The sequence below is a fragment of the Hyla sarda genome, chromosome 5 (genome assembly GCF_029499605.1).
Source record: "Hyla sarda isolate aHylSar1 chromosome 5, aHylSar1.hap1, whole genome shotgun sequence".
Classification (NCBI taxonomy): Eukaryota; Metazoa; Chordata; class Amphibia; order Anura; family Hylidae; genus Hyla; species Hyla sarda.
Window position 1 is genome coordinate 84,840,538 of NC_079193.1, and position 14,699 is coordinate 84,855,236.

General features: G+C 43.6%; 1 protein-coding gene across 3 annotated transcripts; it reads right to left on the reverse strand.

Moving 5' to 3' along the window:
- Positions 1 to 1,618: 1,618 nt before the first annotated feature.
- HNRNPA2B1 (heterogeneous nuclear ribonucleoprotein A2/B1) lies at positions 1,619 to 13,171 on the reverse strand. Of its 3 annotated transcripts, XR_008843952.1 has the most exons (13): positions 13,014 to 13,171; positions 12,343 to 12,453; positions 9,348 to 9,494; positions 9,059 to 9,269; positions 8,641 to 8,742; positions 8,382 to 8,459; positions 8,153 to 8,215; positions 7,365 to 7,481; positions 6,565 to 6,690; positions 5,213 to 5,304; positions 4,177 to 5,036; positions 3,917 to 4,010; positions 1,619 to 1,771 (listed from the first exon to the last, which is right to left on the reverse strand). XR_008843952.1 is itself a non-coding variant. In XM_056519839.1 (11 exons), exons 1-10 carry the CDS (start codon positions 13,017 to 13,019, stop codon positions 5,234 to 5,236), a joined length of 1,032 nt encoding a protein of 343 aa, XP_056375814.1. In that variant the 5' UTR covers positions 13,020 to 13,171; the 3' UTR covers positions 4,017 to 5,036; positions 5,213 to 5,233. The 3 variants fall into 3 exon arrangements, 1 of the variants encoding a protein (XP_056375814.1); XR_008843953.1 differs by lacking the exon at positions 4,177 to 5,036 and having other exon boundaries at positions 1,621 to 1,771; XM_056519839.1 differs by lacking the exons at positions 1,619 to 1,771; positions 3,917 to 4,010 and having other exon boundaries at positions 4,017 to 5,036.
- Between the last annotated feature and the right edge of the window lie 1,528 nt (positions 13,172 to 14,699).

Consider the following 14,699-nt stretch of genomic DNA (forward strand, 5'->3'; position numbering starts at 1 on the left):
CATGTTGCACTTTATAGTTCTACAGTTTAGATTATGGTGCAACATGCTGGGAGTTGTAGTTTTGGTTCGGGCGTGTTTGCGTGCATCTGTGGGGCTCTTGGTTGGCGGGTGAGTATGAAGGGGGCGGGATTCTGATGGTGCAATTTAGTGCGGGGGGCCAGAAACCACTAAAAAATAAATAAAAATTAGATAGCACAACTGGCAGCAGCACTTGTCAGTCCGCCCCTGTACAAAACATACATGCATACACATATACCGCCCACTGCCCCCTATATCATACATTACATAATACATACACATCATACATACACCCACCGCCCCCCCAAATCATACATTACATACACACACACACATCATACATACATCTGCCGCTGCCCACCCCACATCATACATTATACGCCTCCTCACCTGAGCCGGCCACAAGTGGACATCCGAACTGTAGTCCCGGTCCTACCCAGCCCGTGCAGTATGTCCTCTCCTTATCCCCAGCCCCCTGCTGTTTTCCCCGTGCAAACTTGCAACCTCCCCGTGGTGGATTAGGTCCTGTGGAGATAGAGCAGGGGGAGGGGAGGAGCTGTGGACGTCATCGCTCTCCCCCTGCTGTATTCTTGTGTAATGTAGAGCGGGGGGTGTGGAGTGAGATTTCCGAACCTAAGGGGCGTGGCTTAACTATCTCCAGCAGACGTGCGATCTCTGGCTCTGCCTTCGATTTTTTGCATGGGTTCGGCAATCTCACCTCACACCGTCAGAAACGCCGGCGAGGGGGGGGGGGGGTTTAGGGGGAATGGTGTTTGGTTTGCTCTGAGCAGCGGACCGCGCCACCCCTTCCATACTCCCCGAACGCCAGTGTGAGGTGCAGACTTGCATCGGCTCCTGCACCTCACACCAGCATTAAAGAAAAATAAGGGGAAAGTCGGTCTGTCCCTGCTTGCCCGATACAGGGCTAAATCTATGAAAAATTCACCTGCCCGGAACTACATGTCCCGGGCGTCAGGCAATAGGATTTCCACATCCCTGTTTATCTGAAGTGGCCTCATTGGTATTGTTTTTGGTTGGATATGTACATAGGAGCTGGTTACAGTATGTCTGCTCTGCACATTTCCTTTCATTAGTTTAATGTTCTTTTGATCTAAACTTGTGGTCTGCAAACTGTGGACCTTATTAAAAATGACACATTGTTAATCTGGGCCAATCTGCATGAAACTAAAACCTCCATAGTAACCAATCATATCTCATTTTGCAGAAGCTCAGTAAGATATGAAAGCTGAGCTGTGATTGGTTGTTCTGGGCAAAACCAGACAGTTTTGATTTTAAGACAGATTGTTAAATCTGGGCTAATGTATCTAATGTACACCAAAAAGTCATACATGTGGGGGAAATTATGAAATCCTATGTAGAGGAAACATTGATCAGTTGCCCATAGCAACCAGCTTGCTTTCATTTTTAAAAAGGCCTTCGGAAAAAAAAAAAAAAAAAAATGATAAGTGATCTGATTGGTTGCTATGGGCAAAAGGTCAAATGTCTACACAGGTTTTGATAAGTCTCCCCAATGGTGCACCATCATTCCTTACTAGTTATAACTAGAGTGATAGCTACACACAACTCAAAAGTAAAAAATATAAAATTTATTTTGCTGTTTACATTTATACAATATATACATATGAAAAATATTCAACTTGTTATTTTCACATAAAATGGCCAAGCTCCCACCAGTAAATTATGAGAGTTCAGCTTTCAAGTCTTCTGCTGCAATGTTACTTGCTCCAGTCACCTGTCAAGACATAATATAGTTGTATCACTGTGTTAGAGAATAAGACCTGAAGAGACAAGTACCATACGACCCAGATGTTTCACAATCCTGCAATAGGTTGCACAATACTGCTCCTGCCTCAGGTAACCTGTCTGTAAGATTCTTCCCTGCAGCAAGTTACACAGGGACAGTAACAGTCAGCTGAGGTAATGAGCTTCTGGCATCCGGCTGTCTGGGAAGGATTCTAGGCGTGTACTGCTGGAGGGTATGGAATACTTCAACTCTTCACACTAAAAAGATTTTGGACTCTGACTGAAGGGATTTCTGGAGGAAAAATGCACAGGCTTGGACCCCCATCAATAGCTGGTCATGGCGTCCCTACACCAGAGACCCGTGATGTTCGGATGAAAACAATGTAAGGGAACTGGAAGTCTCCGCTCTGTACAATGAAGTGGTTAAATCTGATTACTGCAGCATCCATGTAGACGTTAGGGATCGACAGATATCGGGTTTTTTAGGGCCGATAACTTATACCGGAATATCGGTATAGGTTATCGGCTATTTATCCCCCCGCGACACCGCTGCAGATCATTGATTTAAAGCGGGCGCTTTAAATCAATGCACTGCAGTGGCTTTTGCGGTGCCATAGACCGCCGCCGCTACCCGCTTCTCTCCCCCTGCCTGTCCGGGGGTCCTGAGACCTATCACCGCCACGCCGCACCGCACAGATATACAATGCTACAGACAGTCCAGATCTGTAAAACATGTCAATGGCTGGAAGAACTGATCAATCAGAATGGGCATTCATTAGTAAAGCACCTGTATTACTGAAGTGCATGCACTGACTGGCTGTCTGGTAGCGCCCCCTACAGTACAGGGAGGTACTACATGTTCTGTACTATTTACCTGTGCCGGGGTTAGCTGCTCCTTTGGACACCAAGTAAGTGTGGCTCCATTACTTTTTTAGGACATTATGTGTACTGTTGTACAGGACCCTAAAGAAGCTCCTGTCCTCTACATTTACAGCTGCCAGCAGCTCTTTCTAACTTTTTTTTATATAAGGACTTGCTTTATCTGTATTAGTTCTTTTTTATCCTCACCTTTTCCTATTTTTGGATGACATTTTGGTGGCGTCAGAACCAATTACCAGGTTTCCATAGTAATAGTCTCAACATACAATGGTTTCAACCTACCATGGTCGTCCTGGGACCAGTTAATATTGAAACTTGAGGGAGCACTGTACTATGGTGTTTTTTTTTTATTAATCCTCTGTGCCCGGGCTGCAAAATGAAACAAAACTAACTTACCTTTCTATGTTCCCCCGTTGCGCTGATATCTGTGTCCTGTTCTCTGGTCCCTGTTTTCTTCCTCTTCCTGCGGCACGGTGAGTCACGCTGCTCTGTAGCAATGTCCCGCTGCTGCCGGCGATAGGCTGAGAGCAGTATGACTTACCGTGCCGCAGGAAGAGGAAGAAAACAGGGACATCGATATCAGCGCAACGGGGGACATAGGAAGGGGAGTTTGTTTTGTTTCATTTTGCAGCCCGGGCACAGAGGATTAATAAAAAACACCACAGTAGTCCTTTAATATTTTTAAAAGATTATGTTTGCGAGAATGCACCCTTAGATGAAATACAAAACTTCAGGCTTCAAAAGGGTTGCAAAAAGTTTTCCATTAAAATGGTACGCCAGCGTTTCACATCATATCCACAAAATAGTCTGATCTCTGGAGTCTAAACTCTGCAGCCTCCATGCAACTTAAATGCCACTTAATCACAAGTCATCAGTGCTGTCCCCAGTAGCTTCCACTTTCCCTGTCTGAGATCTCTCCCTATACCCAAACCATGAGGGACCACTTAAGGCTGGTAGGTTAGTGAGAAGTCAGTGAAGAGCAACACAATGACAAGGTTTAAACAGCATATAAAGTGATAGCGAGCTGCCTTCAGAGTAGTGGCTTATCTAGCAATACTCTGATCACTATAGGAGAAAAATACTCCTTACACACAGTACTTTCCCCATGCAATGAAGGGCAAAGTGGTAAAGCTGCTGCAGAAAATAAGCCAGGCTTGTCATGAACTTTAAAATGCTTGAGTACCAGGAAGCCCACCACGCTACAAAGAAATTTTACTACAAGAAGAAAAATGCATACTGACAAAGCAATATTTACCTGTAGCATTCTGTAAGAATTCCAATATTTGGACCACATTTCACTGGAAACCGTAGCTCAGTCTGTTAGACTGCTTGTCCATTTTCAACCCCTGCTAGAATTCCAGCAAAAGAAAAACCATATTAAGAATCGTGCAGATGATATGTTAGTAAATCAGAGGATTAAAATAAAAAAGTGAGAAATTATGGTTAAAAAACTAACACATTATCTAAACTGTAAACTCATTCATCTGTTTTAAATGAAAGAAAATAAGATCTTACCTACAGAAGCTTAACACTACTTTGCTCTACCCCCTCAGCCTTCGTAGTCATCCTTAATCTAGTGTAGACCCAAACTCTTTCCAGAACTTTAGCTCAGTGTTAAAAGACTGAACTTAGAAGTCGCTCTCAAGGCTTCTCTTGTACTAGACCTGTGTCACTGGGTTGAGTACCTCGCTGGAAATATCGCCTTTTACTTGCCATGGAAGCAGCAGCTGCATCTAAAAGATCTAAACAGGAGCATCTCTTTGCAGAGATCCCCTTTGTTATCTAAATACTTTTTCTCCTTATGACTTGCAAAACACAAACACTGAACAGAACGGTATCACGATGCTCATTGCTACTCCCTCCCTTGTTACAAGACATACAGCTAGAGACAAGTTTTCCTTTCGAATTATTTTATTAAATGAAAGTGTACAACAGCTTAACTATACACACACTGAAATTTAAAAGGAAAAATAAAGTCTCATATTACACCATGATCCTGGCTAGTTTTAAACTGTTCAGAATTTTTTTTTTTTTAAAACAAAGTTTTACGTTACCTGTAACTTAAAAATTAAACATTATCAAAAAAGGAATGCTGCTGCACTCTTTACAAAGACCACTACAAATAAACAATTAAAAACCTATTAAACTGTCTCAAAGGCATATTTTACAGTCCTTCCTCCTTTGTAAGGTAATGTACTTAAATATATTCCAATCCATTCACAAAATGGCTCTCTGCATCTGCTCTGGTGTCTTCTGTCATATCACTGCATGTTCTATGCATGACTGAGATAATGACTCCTTAAACTTTGTAATCTCGATAACCTGCTGCTGTGTTACCTCTGGACTCTCATCCTCTCCTATTTATACAGTGAAGCCTGTTTCAACAGAAGTAAAGAGTAAAAAGAATAGGTTATGATATGATTTATCTAGCCAGTTTAAAGACAATACTATCCTGATAAGCTTAGCCTGTAGCTAACTGAATGTGTATATGAAATAAAAAAAAAATAAGGGAAGACTTACAGTTACAGGACCAGTTAGAAGACTCACTTACCCAGAGGGTGGGGTCTGGAAGTTAGTATCGATTTCTTCCTCCATATCCGCCGCCACTACCGCCTCCACTTCCACTTCCTGGACCATAGTTTCCTGAAAAATATATTAGGTCACTTACAAAATGTGGTTAAAGCCATACAATTGTGCTCTCCGGACCAAAATAGGTAGTCGGCTAGTGAGAAAAGAAATGGTCAGAAGTCGTAGAGGGGCTGTCTCACAAAGACAACCTTAGAACAGCAATGTTTGGCGGCACAGGAAATGAATGGAGAACTGCAGCAATAGACAACTTATCCCCCATCCATGGGGGGGGGGTCTGACCAGGTCAGTCATGCTGTGACTGACCTTCTGCACAGCAGCAAATACTTCTGCAGAGAGCTGCAGCCCAGTACAGGAGACTGCGGGGGTGCCAGCAATCGGATCCCTGCAATCCGACACTTATCCCCTATCCTGTGGATAGGGGATAAGCTGTCCATCACTGCAGTAGTTCTTTAAAGCTATGGAATGTGTCAGAGGAAAATATTAAGGTGGTCATACAACAAATAATGTTTATAGCCAGCTGTACAGAAGTTCAGTCTGGCTTAAAGGGAACCAATCATCAGATTTTACCCTATATAATGCATGGTAAAGTGTTATATAGGGTAAAATTGTTGTCCTCACCATCCCCGGGGGACGCTCCTGCCCCCAAGGATGGTGAAGATATGAAGTTATAAACTAGTCACCGCCGTAAGTAGTCACCTGGGCGGGGAACTCTTCTTACCTACTCCAGTTCTTCGGCCGGGAGCGACGCCCCCTCCGCTTGATTGATGGGCCGCGTCATTGTTCCGCTCACTGAACAGACGGAGCAGAGTGATGACGCGGCCCATCAATCAAGCGGAGGGGGCGTCGCTACCGGCCGAAGAACGGGAGTAGATAAGAGCTCCCCGCCCAGGGGACTACTTGCGGCGGTGACTAGTTTATAACTTCATATCTTCACCATCCCTGGGGGCAGGAGCGTCCCCCGGGAATGGTGAAAACGAAGATTTTACCCTATAAAACGCTTTGCCAAGCGTTATATAGGGTAAAATCTGATTGGTTCCCTTTAAACCTTCCTCCATGACCCAAATGGGTATATGAACAGGGGAGGGTTAAGAAAGTATACTCAATGGCCACATTGTGAACTGTGCTCACACACCACAACACCCCTTAAACATTAGGGGAGATTTATCAAAACCTGTGTAGGTGAAGAGTGGAACAGTTACCCATAGCAACCAGACAGCTTATTTTATAGGTCCTTTGAAACATTTAAGACTCAATCTGATCGCTATGGTCAACTCACTACAACACAAGTGAGAACTACAAGTGTTTAGAGCTTACCGCCACCATATGGTCCTCCCATGCTCCTGCTGCCACCGAAGTTACCACCACTCTTCATTGGACCATAGTTTGAAGACTGTTGGTTGTAGTTCCCAAACTCATTGTAGTTTCCCCCACCATAGTTTCCTAGGGCGACAAGTAAATTTTAATTACAAACAACTAGGAATCGGCCGATTTTTTTGCAGATACCGATATGCTGCGAACTTTGCAGATATGCAGATATGTTATCGGCTATTAAATGAACTGCAGCAGCTTTTGCAGGGTGAGAGACAGACGCCTTCACCCCCCTGCCTGCCCTGGGGTCCTCCTGAGTCCAACCACCACTGCCCCCCCACTCTCTGGCCAGAGACCGCCGCCGCCCACTTATTTCCCCCCTGCCGGTCCAGAGTCCAACCACCGCCGCTGCCCCATCGTCTCCCCCATCCCCGGTTTTATAATTACCTGTTCGAGGTCTACGCTACTTCTGGCTCCGGTGGCGTCCTGAGCTGTCACTGTGCGCACCGATGGAGACGTCGCATTGAGGACGTCACTCGTCATTGGGCAGATCACAGCAATAGCACAGGACGCCGCAAGAGCCAGAAGTAGCTTAGACCTCGAACAGGTAATTATAAAACCAGGAATGGGGGAGGCAATGGGGCAGCGGCAGTCTCTGGCCGGGGCATTATCGCCATATAGGCAAGGTAATTGCCGATACTGATAATGTCCAAAATCGTAAATATTGGCCAAACCGATAATCGGTCAATCCCTACAAACAACCTTGTTTAAAAAATTTGAAAAAAAAATCAAGACAGCCGCATTACCTCCACCATAGTTGTCATAGCCTCCACCATATCCACCACCTTGGTTTCCATAGCCTGGGCCACCACCATAACCACCTCGTCCACCACCATAACCTGGTCCTCCCCCGAAGTTTCCACCTGGATGAACATAGATGGCATATTAATAATGAAAAGCATAACATAGAACAGAACTTATTTATAACTGAGCTTTATGTTCAGTGGGAAGGGCGTAAGGCAAATGTATTTGGTTTAGACCGTTTTCAGCAGAACGTAAGTGCATACGGTTCTGTCAGTAAAAGAAAAAAAATAAAAAATACGTTTTTGAAAAGGTTGTCCATTTTTAATGGGAGACTTGTTGGGTGGGGACAGTTTTGTCTCCGGTTTAAAAACCGTACTGCAACTGGATACGTTTTTACATGGACGTCAATGGGAAACACACATGTATACTGTTCCATACGGAAAAAACGTATACGGTTTTTACTTTGCACATGCGCATTTGCATCCTAAATATCATTAATCTATTCATTTTAACGCCTGTAGTATATCTAAAATTACCTAATGTAATATTAGAGAATAAAAACTTATGATGTCAGCTAGTTCATTAGAACCACAGCAGGGTCCGGACTTCGTGTATGTGCACCAATATATGTTGAAGTTCAATCAAATATTTAATTCAACTGTATGGGCCGTGTATAAATCTGTGCTTGATGTTGAAAACCTTAGTACTTCCTAAACAATCTATAGACCAAGCTCATTTATTTAAAAGGTAGAATAAAACTTAAAGTTGAATGTCTGCCCAGAAAACTTACCTCCTTGACCACCACCATATCCATTGTATCCATCACCATATCCACGACCACCACCATAGCCATCTAGACAAAATATTATATATATATATTGTAAGAAGCATTGCAATTAAAAACTAAGTCACTTATTCCCTTTTAGTCAGGTAGTTTTTTGAAGAGTGAAATCACTGCTTTAACACTTAGTTTCTCTCACTGTCACATGACCACTAGAATCATACAGATTTTGACATACCAGAGCCTCCTCTGAAGTTGCTGCCAGGTCCTGGACCAAAGTTTCCTCCACCACGTGAGTCACCAAAACCAAAGTTGCCTACAATATTAAAGAAAAGATTAAAATATGATTGATAAGGTCTAAGGCAACCTTTGAATTAGAGTAGTGGTCTCAAACTGTGTCCCTCAAGAGGTTGCAAAACTACAACTCCCAGCATGCCCGGACAGCCAACGGCTGTTTGAGACAACTAAATTAGAGTATACATTGCCAGGAAACCTACCGCCCCTGCTGCTTCTTGTGTTCTGTACTTCGTGCATTTCTTGCCTTGATAGAGCCTTTCTTACTTCTGCATTGTGTCCATTTATTGTGTGATACTTTTGCACTACAAGGGGAAAAAGGAGGAAAAAAAAATTAAGCTTTTATTCTCTTAGGAATATTGAAAGGAGAACTACTTTGGGGGTCTTTTTTCATCCCACACATTTTTGACATCTCAGTCTTAATCAGTAGGGGTCTGGGTACCGTGAACTACACCAATCGTTCACCAGTCGCTAAAACACTGTGGTAGATACCAAGTTTCTGTTCAGCTCTCTCTCTCTAAATCTGAACAACGCATGCTTAACTTTTACATTGCTAAGCGATCAGCAGACCAGTCACAGCTGACATACAATATCATTAAGAACATAGAACAAGCTACTTACAGACAATTTTATCCACAGGATCGTGGTCATCGAATGTCACAAAGCCAAAGCCTCTCTTTTTGCCAGATTGTTTGTCTGTAATAATTTCAATTGTCTCAATTTTTCCATATTCTTCAAAGTAATCCCTAAGGTGATGTTCTTCAGTGTCTTCCTTGATACCACCAACAAAAAGTTTCTTAACCGTAACATGTGCACCAGGCTTTGCAGATTCCTGGGAAAGAAAGTTCAGTCAGAACCAAATAAAACCACAATAGAGTCAACAAACCAGAGTATGTAACCTTTTAGTCACCTCTCTGGCCACAGCACGCTTAGGCTCCACCACTCGTCCATCAATGGAATGGGGCCGGGCAGACATTGCAGCATCAACTTCATTCATAGAGGAGAAGGTCACAAACCCAAAGCCCCTGGATCTTTTGCTTGCAGGGTCCCTCATAACCTAAGGAGATCAAAAGTATATTAATGGAGGTTCAAGAGTTACATTTATGTGTATTATTATGTGCTAATCAAACAAGAACCAGTATATTGTAAGAAGCATTGCAATTAAAAACTAAGTCACTTATTCCCTTTTAGTCAGGTAGTTTAGCAAGAGACAGCCATACACAGCAAGTGTTGGCCAAATGGGCCCATTTCCACAAGATTTTAGAAGTGTCCTGATGGTACATGTAAAGGGAGAGAAACTGTCAATCCCTTTGTTCTCAGGAGATGAGCCACTGCTAGCAGTCTGGCTGTCTTTACACTAAATACAGCTGGGTGGTAAAAGTAATCTAGCATGCCCACTACACAATGTACAGTGCTGTCTGCTTCCAGCTCCATTCATTGGGGAGATTTATCAAAACCTGTCTAGAGGAAGAGTTCCTGAGTAACCCATAGCAACCAATCAAATCGTTCTTCATTTCTGAAAAGGCCTGTGAAAATGCAATGGAAAAGTTGCAAGTTGCCAATAGCAACCAGATAACTCATTTTCACAGGCCTTTTCAGAAATGAAAGAAGCGACCTGATTGGTTGCTATGGGCAACTCAACTTTTCATCGACAGGTTTTGGTAACTCTCCCATATTTTGTATATCCTGAAGCTGATCAGACACTGATCCCGAGGTTAGGCCATAAACATTAAAATCCTTGCAAGTCCCTATAATGTATCAAAAGGGCCCCTGTGCTGTTTTTGCAAGAATGAAGCATCTATCCCCCCCCCCCCCTCTAATGGACAGTGGGTTAACTCCATGTTATGGGCAGCAATATATACTGTGTGAAAGTAGCCTTTTTGTGTACACTTACTAGTTAAATGATTGGCATGTAATATTACATATGCCCTGCAGGGGGTGATATTTGATGGATTTTAGGCTGCTTTCACACTATAAAAATACCTCCATTATAAAAACCCTGGAAATCGGCCATTAGAAAATCCCATTATAGTCTATGAGATTTTTCCAATAGCCGTTTTAACCCGTTATTGCCTGTTAATAAATGCAGTTATTTTGTGACGTTACTATCGCCCATCACAAAATAACGGCCGTTATTAATAACGGGTTAAAACAGCTATTAGAAAATCCCATTATAGTCTATGGGATTTTTCCAATGGATGGTTTCCAGGGTTTTTGTAACGGAGGTATTTTTATAGTGTGAAAGCAGCCTAAAATCCGTCAAATATCACCCCCTGCAGGGCATATGTAATATTACATGCCATTCATTTAACTAGTAAGTGTACACAAAAAGGCCACTTTCACACAGTATATTTTGCTGCCCATAACATGGAGTTAATCCACTGCCCATTAAAGGGTTGTTCAGGATTAGAGGGGGAAAAAAAAAATAAAAAAAATAGATGCTTCATTCTTGCAAAAACAGCACCACGCCTGTCCACAGGTTGTGTGTGGTATTGCAGCTCTGCTCCTTTGAAGTGAATAGGACCAAGTTGTAGTAAAGAACAGTAGCTTCACAGTAAGCTGACAAAATGCTTACAGTAGTACTACACACAACCGGTGACCAAGGGTGGCGCTGTTTACTTAAAACCAGAACAGCTTATTCTTATCCTGAACAACCCCTTTAACATCTCTGAAGAGGGATAACAATGGATCTGTACTGCATTAATGTTCCTACCTAGAAGACAATCCATTGTTTATGTGCAGAAATACAGATCAGTAATATTACCAATGCACTCGCACTGAACAGGCCAGACACTTGATCAGGCTCCAAGGAAAGAAAACAAGTGCTCAGCCCTGAGGCTCTATACCAGTGTTTTCAAAGCAATGTACCTCCAGCTGTTGCTAAAGTTCAACTGTCCAGGCATGCTGAGAGTTGTAGTTTTGCACCAACTGGGAGGCACACTGATGTACAGGGCAGTGTTTACCAATCTGTGGGTCTCCAGCTGTTCAGAAACTGTAACTCCAAGCACAACAGCAGTCCAGGCATGTTGGGAGTTGTAGTTGTGCACCAACTGGAGGCATGCTGAATTAGTCTGGGTTCACATCACGTTTTCTCCCATACAGGAGCGCATACGGCAAGCTAACACATCGCACTCCCGTATGCAATTCATTTCAATGAGCCGGCCGGAGTGAAACGTTTGGTCGGCTCATTTTTGCGCCGTATGCGCTTTTACAACCGGACCTAAAACCGTGGTTGACCATAGTTTTAGGTCCGGGGAAAAAGTGCATACAGCGCAAAAATGAGCCGACCAAACGTTTCACTCCGGCCGGCTCATTGAAATGAATTACATACGGGAGCGCATAGAAAGGCATACGGGAGCGCGAGGTTATAGCTCTCCCCTGCCGTATGGGAGAAAACATGATGTGAACCCAGCCTTACAGGGCAGTGCTTCCCAACCTTAAGTTCTCCAGCTGTTTAGAAACCTTGACGGCAGGCCAGACATGCTGGGGAGTTGTAGTTGTGCACCAACTGGAGGTATGATGATTTAAAGGGGGAGGGTTTCCCAACCTGCAGGTCTCCAGCTGTTGAGAAACTGTAACTCCAAGTGCAACAGCAGTCCAGACATGCTGGGAGTTGTAGTTGCACACCAACTGGAGGTATGATGATTTACAGGGGGAGCGTTCCCCAACCTGAAGTTCTCCAGCTGTTTAAAAACCTTAACTCCATGCACAACGGCAGTCCAGACATGCTGGGAGTTGTAGTTGTGCACCAACTGGAGGTATGATGATTTACAGGGGAGTGTTTCCCAACCTGCAGGTCTCCAGCGGTTGAGAAACTATAACTCCAAGTGCAACAGCAATCCAGGCATGCTGGGAGTTGTAGTTGTGCACCAACTGGAGACTCAGTATACAGCTCCATCACTTACCACACAGTCTGTCAGTTTGCCCCATTGCTCATAGTATTTGCGCAGACTGTCCTCCGTCGTCTCAAAGCTCAGACCGCCGATGAAGAGTTTACGGAATTGTTCCTTTTCCCTCTGCAAGACACATATAGAAGAAGAAGTCATGTTAAATTGTACAAATTTAAAAAAAAAATAAAAAAAATAAATAAAATTTAATTGAATTATCTCCTGTCAGTGAGTACAATGGAACAATGATATACCCATAGACTAGTTTTCCAAACAAGGTGCCTCCAGCTGTTGCAAAACTACAACTCCCAGCATGCCCGGACAGCCTTCGGCTGTCCGGGCATGCTGGGAGTTGTAGTTTTGCAACACAGCCTGAATAAGAAACACTGCCATAGACAAAGAAGTAAGCCACACACACCCGGGATGAATGAATGGCGGAGACTCGGCGGCCATCACGGTGTGCAGCCGAGAAGACAAGATGGCGGCCGAGTGCAGAGAAGCCGCCTGTGTGTGACAGAAAATACCGAGACTAGCCCCTCACCACATACTGCAGCCCGGTATACACACCACAACACCACCGCCCAGATACCGCAACACCAAACTGCGGCTCCGAGTTCATGCGGTACCGCACAACCTCCCCTAGATACAGCAAAAACCCCAGACTGGTAATAACTGCAGCGCTCACTCACCTCCATGTCTGTTCACACACACCGCTTGATTATAAATAACAAAAGAATATAAAAGATAAATTATACAGTGATAACGATACGACCCGAGCGAGCGCCCAGCTCTAATGGCGACGGCACCAGCCTCCTTCTAGAACTTTCTCTTGCCAGCAGTCAGCCCCGCCCACCAGCGTCACTAATAGTGCGTAGGCGCAGCCAATGGCGAGCGACAACCCCGCCTCGGAGACGAGGGTAAGGGGCGTGGCTTAGACGCTCTAGTGGTACTGTCTGCTTTGTTGTAACAATACGAGAACGGCGGGGAGTCGCGCAATTTGCGTAAGACCGTGGCTGGTGAATGGAAGCGGGGGGAGAACGTCGGCGCTGGCTGCTTTGTGAATTAGGCTACGCCCTAACGAAACAGAAAGAGACCGCTCCATGTTAGAACGTAGGGGGAGAGGAGGGGGGGATAGCGAGGAATGGCGTTTTATCGTCTTTCATTGTTTGATGGAGAAAAATGTAAAATGTGTGAAGTGATAAAAATACTTTTTTTATTCTGTTTATGTTTTTTTTTTGCTTTTTTTAAGTAAAAAAAAAAATACATTAATGGATGCTGTATAGCCATCCATTTCCCATTGACATACGTTATTAATACATAAATAAATAATAATTAAAATAACTGTAAGGTATTCCCTTTTTGGCATGCACAATAGCGTAGTTGACAAGGTTTTGCATACAAAAATAGTGTAATGGAAAAGGGGAAACAGAGACATAAGCGCTGTATGAACGCACCGTTACGTTAAGGCTATGTTCACGCGGCAGAATTTCTGCACGGAATTCCGCATGAAAATGCTGAAGTAAATTCCGCAGAAACAAATTGTCCATCCACTTCAATGGAATTCCTACAGTGGAAATTCTGCTGTGTGAATGGGACAACAGAATCCCATTGAAGTGTATTGGCTATAAATTCATGCGGAATTTTCAGGCAGAAATTCTGGCGTGTGAACATAGCCTTACACGTCTGGCTGTGCACAGTAATGGCTGCTCGATTTATAAAACGATGTTCTAGTTACAGATATTCCTGAAATTAGGATGGACATCGGTGTTTCCCATGTAGTGTGCCTCCAGCTGTTAAAAACTCCATGCCAGCATGCCAAAACTACAATTCCCAGCGTGCTCGGACAGCCTTCGGCTGTCCGGGCACACTGGGAACTGTAGTTTTGCAATGGCTAAAGACACCTAGGTTGGGGAAACACTGACATACATGTACAGAAAACATGTCTGGGAGGTTTTCATCAATGTGAATGATTGTCTATAGGATCCAGGGCCTTGTTCACACACGTGTCATAATTCCCGAGGCTGATACAGGGCAGGGTTTACATTGCGTTTTGGTTTTATGTTTAACATATACACTTTATGCAGAAAGCGGGTACATTAGCAGATGCTAAACACGGATGCCATATAGCAAAAGCCATAGTCATTTACATAGATTATAGAGAAAACTGACCAAAACTGATCGTTTATTTTTATTTATTTTTTGGCGTCTGACATTGGTTAACCACATTTTTGCATACACCAAAATTAAGCAGATTTTAAGGCTAGGTTCATACCACGTTAGTTCTTCCAGTAGTCATATCTGCTGACGTATACTGATAATGGGAGCAAAGCACAAAAAACTGCCCCCTTTCTTTTTGCCTTTACGATGCAGTTTGT